The sequence below is a fragment of the Scomber japonicus genome, chromosome 12 (assembly GCF_027409825.1).
Source record: "Scomber japonicus isolate fScoJap1 chromosome 12, fScoJap1.pri, whole genome shotgun sequence".
Taxonomy (NCBI): Eukaryota; Metazoa; Chordata; class Actinopteri; order Scombriformes; family Scombridae; genus Scomber; species Scomber japonicus.
In genome coordinates, this window is record NC_070589.1 from 22,295,216 (window position 1) to 22,304,532 (window position 9,317).

General features: G+C 37.3%; 1 protein-coding gene across 1 annotated transcript; it reads right to left on the bottom strand.

Annotated features, from left to right (window-relative positions):
* Positions 1 to 2,972: 2,972 nt before the first annotated feature.
* tmem236 (transmembrane protein 236) lies at positions 2,973 to 7,051 on the bottom strand. Its single transcript, XM_053329989.1, has 4 exons — positions 6,798 to 7,051; positions 5,943 to 6,015; positions 5,056 to 5,179; positions 2,973 to 3,583 (listed from the first exon to the last, which is right to left on the bottom strand). Exons 1-4 carry the CDS (start codon positions 7,049 to 7,051, stop codon positions 2,973 to 2,975), a joined length of 1,062 nt encoding a protein of 353 aa, XP_053185964.1.
* Positions 7,052 to 9,317: the final 2,266 nt, after the last annotated feature.

Sequence of the window (9,317 nt, forward strand, 5' to 3'; positions counted from 1 at the left end):
TTCCATGGCAATCTGCCTGAGTTATTTTATATATATATATATATTAGTCTGGACCAAAATGATGGACCAACTGACTTATATTGCCATCTTGAAAGTAATGCCACTAAGCAGATATAATAAGAAAACTTATAAGAAAACTTCTTTTTAATATTCAGAAAATGTTAACAGAACTTGTTTGGTTGGATATTTTGTACTTGGAAAATATGAACTCATTACCTCAGTATTTTCCTGGCAAATCCTGGCTACTAATCTGGCACCTGTATCCTGTATCCTGTAAAGTATAAAGCAGGTTATAAAGACAACTTTTACTTGATTTTTTTGTGATTCAAACAAAGTTTACAATGGCAATTTAAATAGAATTGAACGAGTTCTGCCACACTGACAGATCTTTTTTAACATTTAAAGAAAATTAGACTTTAAGGACTTAATTGCAACTAAATATATCTTGATTAGGGTAAGACTTTAACAGTGAAAACGCTGAATATTAAGTTAAAACTAGTTGAATTAATCCAAACCTTCTCTCAGCATGCATGACAGGTTCACACTATTCATAGTTTAACGCGGATCTTACAGACTCAGTTAAAGAAAAATGAATGCATGGCTGTTGCTTTTTCCTTTGATCATTCAGAGCATTCAGCTTATGTCACAGGAATAAAAAAAGAAAAAAAGCTCCCAGTCTGTCAACATGACGCACTGTAAAATGGTCACAATATCTCGAGCTGCACTAAAGCTTTTCTTGCAGATTATAGTATGAATCATTTAGGAGTAGGATGGCTGTGGGGAAATTAAAGGAAGTTAATTTTAGTTTTCATACCAGTAATGAAAGCAGGCCAGCTCTGGTCCCTCACTGTGAATTACAGCTGCTTGTCTACTGTCACTCCATGTGTATATCATTAATAGTGTCTCTTACAAATCTTCCCTCTCAGTGCGGCAATGCATTTTGAGCTGATATAAATTTCTGTCTGAGATTCACTGAATTTATCACTATGGATGCAGCATGACGTTTGCTACTATCTTTCAAATTCCTTCATTTTTTCCTTTTTTCTAGGAGAGACAGGAACCGCCGGTTTGGCAATTCCCTTAAACACTCTGTCCCGCAGCCCTGGCTCATCCATCAGACGGACAAAGACCAAGTGCTCCATGGGGTATAATTCTGTCAGACTTGTCCTGGTGGAGGACTGCCGATTATACACCAGCGTCTCTCTGTGGTGTCATAGTGGCATTCTGCATTGATACACACATACACGAGCCAAGGTTGCCATCCAGTGAGTTATATGGGCATGGAATCACATAAACCACTGCGGTGTCTGTGCCACAGGCAAAAGACGAGGATGAGATGCTAATTTGAAACAACCAAGGACAAACCAAGGAAATGGAAGCAGCAAGACAAAAAGGAAATCTATCGATCTATTAGATCTATCTTACTATTCTGCGATATGCAAAAGAAGAAAATTGCAATAGCAATCATGAGAGGAAATAGATACTCTAAGAGAAAGATGCCTCCAAAGAGGTCCACATAGGTTGCGAAAGAGTAAAGTATGATGGAATCCAAATGTATGCTTCATCAGGCTGGCTCTGTTATGATAAAAACATCAGCGCTCAGGTGCAGTGTGTTGTAATATCCTGTAAGGTCTTAGGAATGTGCATTTACCATATCAAAGTGATAAATTAAAGGAAAAACCTAAATAAATAAATGGAAAACCAATTGCAGATGTCTTCAAACAGATGCGCAGCATTTTCCTGGTATGGTTTGGATCCACCATTCTCAAATCAATGCAAAATATTACTCAGAGTGATCACTTTTATCCATATTTCAATCTTGATGGAGTGGTCCATTCCAGGATGTCCCCATCCTCAGAACACAAAGAGTCAATAAAGAGTTCAAGGAGTATACAGATATGGTAATGGCCAAAAGACCCAAGATATAGGAGATTCTGGACTGATCTGGCAGCTCGTGGTGGGCTCAGCATCTTACATAGACACTTTTGGTTGTTTTTCTCTGAATTTATATTTGAGCCTACATGCAACAACTGTTGTTTTTCTTGGGAGGACAGACTTCCTGCATGCTACAACAGTACAGATTGACTCACTGCGTCATGACAGAAATCCTGTGGCCATTACTGAAAGTAATTATATCAAGACAGTTAGTGGTAAGCGACATACAAACACATTTCTGGTAAACCAGAGAGAGGTGACACAATATGTCAACCACCAATGTTCATCCTAACTTAAAGCAGTATCAACTGACTCTTCTACCACTTTTTACCACAGAATAAGCTGTAAACACAACATTTTATCACTTCATGATGTTGATATGATGAAAGTATTGTTTATTTACACATTCAGCAGATAAGAAGCAACATAAGTATTAATTTGAAGTTCAATCATGCAATATTTACTTTCCTTTTAGGTGTTTTTGGTCTTCACCGACTGCTGAGGGAAATATCTTAAGACTACATGCTTCACTGTGTTCATCAGGTAGTCTCTAACTTTAATTATTAATAAGAAAATATTGACCAGTGCATCTTTTACCTGCGTCCAGTATGTTTACACCATTTATTTAATATTGTTAAGGTTGTTTGAAATGGTTTTGTATACAATAATTTCAACACTTTTTTGGAATTACACCATACAAATGCAGTACAGATAAAAAATAAAAAAGAGGGTAAACATAAAATCTGGTGTCAATAAATACTAAATTAATTCAAATATGTCATACAAAAACAAATACAGTTGCTTTATACTCCAGCTGACACAGCTCTCCTCTTTTTTAAGATCAAAAATCATTTTTACACTTTGATTTGGATGAATGGGCTTTCAAAACATTTGAAGCCATTACAATTCAAAAGCTCATCATCAGTACCAGCGTTATACTTCTCTGATGCTGCTACATACACATAAATACACCAACTGTTCCACCATCCACAATCAAAGCGGATCTTTTCATTAGCGACAGAATGGGCCACTCCTCCTCAAAACATGCTTTGGCTTCTAAATATCTTCAGCTTAGTCATGAATCTAAAGTAGATAAAAGTCAGGCTCACAAGCACATTTTTCAGTGCATACAATACAGGTGTGACATAACCAAACAAAATAATCAGAGTCAGCCGAATCACAAAGAAAGGAAAATCCTGGAGAGCAAATCCAGCAAAAGACAACAAGGGGTTGTAAGGAGTGATGACCATGCGGAGAGTGGACAGGAAAGCGAAGATGTAGATGGGGAACACCCAGACTGAGTAAAAGACCAGCGGCTCTCCTGCCACTCTCAACATCTCTACAGTGTCTAGCCAGAACAGGAAACTATCCACAAACACTTCTGACCTTCCATCCCTCCTCCACAGGAAGCTCAAAGGGCCAGAGTAGTATTGGGGACGGGAGGATGTGTACAAGTAGGCATTGTTGGTTGCTCGTGAGCTGGGGTGCTGCCACCTGCCTGAGGCGCTGCCATTCCTGGCCTCTGGATGGCCTTGGGTCAGATCGTTCTGGCCTTCATCAGGTTGCAGCTGGCTTGACACGGTGGTCACCTGTTCCAGGTGGGTGAGGGTGGGGCCTGTCACATCTAGGTCATGATCGTAGTTGTCTGCTGCAAATTATATGAGCACAGAAAATACCAGCTATTAGACAGATGGACTGATAGATAGATGTACGTCATTAGTCCAGGAAGGGAAATCATTGTGTTACAGCAGCACAGTCAACTATAGTCAGAAAAAAAGATTAACATTTAACAAATAATAAATGACATAAAATGGAAAGGCAGAATTGCAGGTTTGCATAGCAAGACACTAACGGATTGAATAGTTATAGTATGTGTCACATCAAAAACAGTAATAGTACAGAAAAAGAGTAGTAATAATAACACATATAATATACATAAATTTAATATAACCATAACTCTGTATCCTTGTCCTACCAGTTGTGTAATTTTATTGTTCATGACAAATAAACAATAACCATAACTCTATATGCTTAAATCCAGCCGATATCAACCTGAAGCAACTACATCAGTCATTTTCAACTTCCAAATCTACCAGCCACTTGCATATTTGACCAGCATTTAGCTGGTGGCTGGTGCTTATTTTGAGACCTGACTGTTTTTCACAGCAGATATTTTCACTTGTCATAGGAAAACCAGAGGTGTTACTAATCGCATTAAGAATGGCTCTTTTGTTCAAGTGTCTTAGCAAACCATGACAGTGTGATTGTGAGCCAGCATGCGCAATACCACTACCCTGAAACTAAATCAGCTCAATAGAATTATAATTTATACATAAATTACAATGCAATTTTATTATGTACACCTTTTCTTGGTGTTATGTTCAAATATCTTTTGTGAAAAGTGTTTCTCTCTGTTCTCCAACCTATATACAGTACAGCTATAGTGACAAAGAGTGGCCTGTTAGCTGGTTATCGGTACTCAATACCTTTAAGGTATTGACCAAAATAAATCAATACCAAGTAGTGTCGAAAAAGAGGCATATGGGTGGTGCTTTGGGGCATTTTGGGGGTTTGGTTATTTTGAAATGTTGGATTGTAGTCAGAATTGTATTTGAGAGGCACATTTACTGTACATCTGACTAATAAATATTTAGAAATTGACCACATTTTTAGTTGTTAACTAGCACTTATTTTCATTATGAATTAGTCTGGCGAATATTTTATCGATTAATTGATTATTCATTTGGTCTACTATTCTGTTAAGAGACCGTAAATGGAAAGGTTTTGTGTTTTATATGTATGCATATGCATATATGACAAGATAGGCAGCAAATGGTCACATTCGAGAAGCTGGAATCAGAGATAGTCCAGGATTGTTTCTTGAAAAATTACTCAAATGATTAATTTATCATTAAAATAGCTACTGATTCATTTTCTGACGTTTGTTCCAGTTCTAAAATGCTAAGAACACAAAGTCTAGTTTTAAAGAAAGCAACAATCTATGTCAATTAATCACACAGAACATGCACTATGAAAAACACATCAAGTGCAGGAAATACAGTACAATGTACTCTTCAGTATAGTTACATTTTTACTAATCTCAGTACATTCAAGACTTACATCGTCCAGTGAGCCTGCAGGGTCGAATCCTCTCGATGACATCCACACAGATGAGAGAGAAAAGAACCATGGAAACAGGCAACTCAGTAAAATGGTCAAACTTGACTCCTTTGTCTACCTGCACCTACAGCACAACACATAATAAGCAAAAATGAAAAGGAGAAAGAATCGATCTGCCACTTAGAAATCATGAAGGACGCAGCAGGAAGAAATTAAATTGAAACTCTTCATTATGGCATTTGGCTGGACTGAGAAAGAAGGGCTACTGCATTCCAATTTTTTATGATTTCATTACCCGGAGATTAAGAAATATTAGATATATTAATATGTCTTTGTGGTCAGACGTTCTTATTTATAACCTTGTTTGTCTTAGTATTAAATAGAAAAGAGCAGGGTGTAAAATATGTGTAAACATTCCAGTCTTTTTAGAGTGGTGGATGGTATTTATGTTAGGGTTAATGGCCAACCGGTTATATTCTCTGTGGGTTACTGAATACCACGGGCCGAGTGTAAAGTCTTGTGATGGGGAACTAATTTCTACTTCCTTTCTCTTTTAATTGCAATGGTGCTAAAGTCCTTTCCAACACATGAGAAAATATTTGGATGCAACTTAAAGAAAAATATCCTCAAGAGATCGAAGAAGACTGGTGACAAGCCATCTTTTTTCCATCTCTGTGGTGCAATGTGCTGCATCAACCATCACTCAGTGAATAATTATTGTGCTCTAAACACATTCTTGTACACAAGGGAGACATGAAACAAGCTTGTGCCACAAATGGACTGTTTACAACAAATGTGCCTGTTCAAGGACCCCGTCGGAGCATGACAGAAAAAAACGTCAACAGGTGCTCCTCAGTGACATGAACGATCAGTCTTGATGATATTACCTTGGAGGCGGCTATTAAAATAGCAAAGCACGGTAATGTACACAGGATGAGATATGCCAGTGCTGTTGGTCTCCTGGAAAACAAAATAAGTATTTTAGATCACATTTGAATAATGATCATCTCAGTGTGATGAATAACTGAGAAACACTGATGATGGGCTCGTTGTAATGCATCTTTTCACTTCATTTTGTGGCTTTTTTTAGTGTTGCCTTGATGGAAAGTTACTAAATACGCTTAATAAAGTACTGTGCTTCAGTACAGTTATGTACAAGTATTGCCTGCACTACATTTCAGAGGCAAATATGACACCTTTTACTCTCCATAAATTAGTCTTCTATCTATAGTTACTACCGGTAGTTAGTTTATAGACTACAGTTTCATAAAAGATATGATTCAGTCACAAAATATGCATTAGTAATGGTTAAACTACCAAAGATATATAAAGTAATTACAGTTCTGACCATATTCACCAGCTACAATCTTAACTCCAGGGGCCATTTTGGATTATGAGTACATTTACTGAAATGTAAAGTATATTTGTTGATATTTAAAGTATATTTTTAAAGTATATTTTACTTTATATTTCTGAATACAGGATTATTTTACGTTGTGGTGTTCCTACTTTACTAAAGAGTCTCAGTACTTCTTCCACCACATCATTGTTATCAGTTTTTTCTCCTTCTCCTTGTCAAGTTCATTTTGTCTATATAACCCAAAGTCAAATTTTTGCCTTAAACGGCTTGTGTTCATTTGTCTGTGCCCTCTTAAATGTGTTTTCTTTTAGGTAAGATGCGTTATCTGGAACATGTAGATGCTTTCATTACTGTGAAATACTTTTTTAACAGCTGTACTCACCATTGTGTGATCTCTGTGATGAACCGGCGCTGCTTCAGGATCAGATATTTAAGAGGGACCCACACCAAGAGGGTCACAGTGGTCACATAGGCAATAGAGGTCGCCACCACTAGCCAGTATGCTGTTAGATCCCGGCCTCTTACGTGATGTATGAGGCCAGCAAACCTCTCCATGGTCACAAATATTGGCACGATGAGGGCCGCATACTGCAGCACCTCATACAGGATGAACTTGACCACTTTCCCCGAGGGCATCGTCCCTGAACACCAGTTGCTGTTCTGAACTTGGGGCTAAAGACTTTGGCAATCATCTGCCGCAAAAGCAGCCAGTTGAGCCGTTGGACTCTGCACACTGACATTGCTTACACTGCACTGGAGGCTGTATTCTTTTATTGCTGAGGTAATGAGGTGGTCATGCTAGCCTTTTTTATGGGCTCACAAAAAAGAGCACTCCCATTCCATAATTTCAAGGAGAAAATTACACTCAGCCTCCAGCTCAATTGTCCAAATATTCTGACACATAAAATACACATATTGAGATCCATGCCTGTTTTATCAGGTGTTTTTTTAGATGAGCAAAATGATAAATGACAAAACAGAAACATAACCTCTCAGAATGGAGCTGGTGTTACAAGTGCAGCAAAATGTAAAACACAACATGAAACTAAACAGTTGTTAATAAATCCCTATCACAGTGAGTCAATAGCTGCTCAGCAAACCTGTCTTGCCTTCCTCTTCTCCATCTGTCTTTACTTGTTCCTGTACACATTGATCTCCATCTAGTGGTAAGGATGAAGACAGTTTTGAAAGCCTTCAAATCTTTACTATTTCTCCGTAACATTAAATAAATCGATGAAATAAATAGGCCACGATTACAGTTAAAGTGTTTGAAGTCCGTCTTAAACACAAGTCATGTGCCTTGAGGACGGTTTGGGTGTGGTTTTGAGCAGACTGGACTAACAGTGCTGTCAACATGAGCAGGAACCTTTTGTATATTTAAATTTTCTCTATAAAAATATTTTCTGAAAGGGTATTTTATATTTTGTATAGTCTTGCTTTGTTACGCTGTATCTCTTTTCCTCAATTAAGTATATTCTACAACATATTATATTTTTTAAATTACATTTTGTGGGAATGACTGATTCTGATCTGATCAGTATTGAGTCTAACCAAGAATTGCAATGACATGTTGGTGTCTGTATATGCTTTGCTCTTTGTCCTGTTTGCCATCAGTCAGTAGGGTCAAAAACGTTGCTTTCTTTATTAAAAATACATTTTTTGGGAGCTCAATTCCAATGTGAGGACACACGCATAATTACTCAGAGTATCAGAAATGAATAGTGTGAAATAACCAAAGGAGGTTCTTCAGACAGAAAATAGTGAGTTCATGAAGGATGTCACCATTCATCACAGTAAGAAGCTGATTGAGAAAATAAGGTTTTTTAAAATCTCACCATAAAATATTCCATTTCAGCTACAAAGTGCCCTAAAAAGCATGCGAATGAAGGAAAACAACACTGTACATATTATTCTGTACATTTGGCCTGGGTTTTATTGTGAATACCAATTAATAAGTATGGTTAAAAGAATACATACAAACAGCAGGGTACAAGTTTAGACAGAACCTTTACAATAATGATGTTGGTTTAAAACTTAAAAACAGGCAGCATCTCAATCCTGTACAATAAAGTTACATCAGGGCTGCAGTCCAACGCCGTGGCGCAACAAGATGTTAAGATTTTAATGTTGTGTGATAATTAACCGGCTCCTGGTACTGTGGTCCCAGAATAGCTGCTACTTGGACATTTTCAACCCTCTTTTGATTCAACAGATTCATATTATTTCACTGTAGCATTAAGTTGAAGGCAGCAAAATAGGATTCCTTGTCTCAGAAATCAACTTACAACAAGAAGTTGATGCAAAAATCAAGTTCTGAAGGGTAAAATAGCCTTTTGCTTGCAAATCCCAGGTACTGAGCTTAAGTTGAGGGTTGTTTTGTGTTCTTAAGGCGGCACAGGGATGGCAAGTAGAACATTTGAAAGGGAGGATCTTAAGAGAAACTGACATGACACCATTTTAAAGTTAGATCAACGCACCAATTTGCCCTGCAATTGGAAGAAATGATCTAGAACTGCTTCATATCTCCTAATAATAATAATAATAATAATAATAATAATAATAATAATATACAACAGATAAATAATTTTTCATCCACTTTTTGCGATCCAATCAGTATTTGCAAATCTGTTTCCCAAAGACCCTTCAAATGTCGACACAATACGAGCCACTGAGAACTGAGAGTATCAAAAAAGGTGCGTTTTCTAACAAACTGACAAAATATGAGAAGTAGACTTTGTAAAAGATTTGATCTTGAATGTTTGAAATCAGAATCGCTGAAACTCATAGCTTAGGCAGACTTTAGGAAAGAGGTGTCTACAAACCCAAACTGTAGCGTCCAGGATTATAGAAACCTTACTCCAGTTCTGCCTCAGGTAGAATTGGTTTTAGTGTTAACACAGCT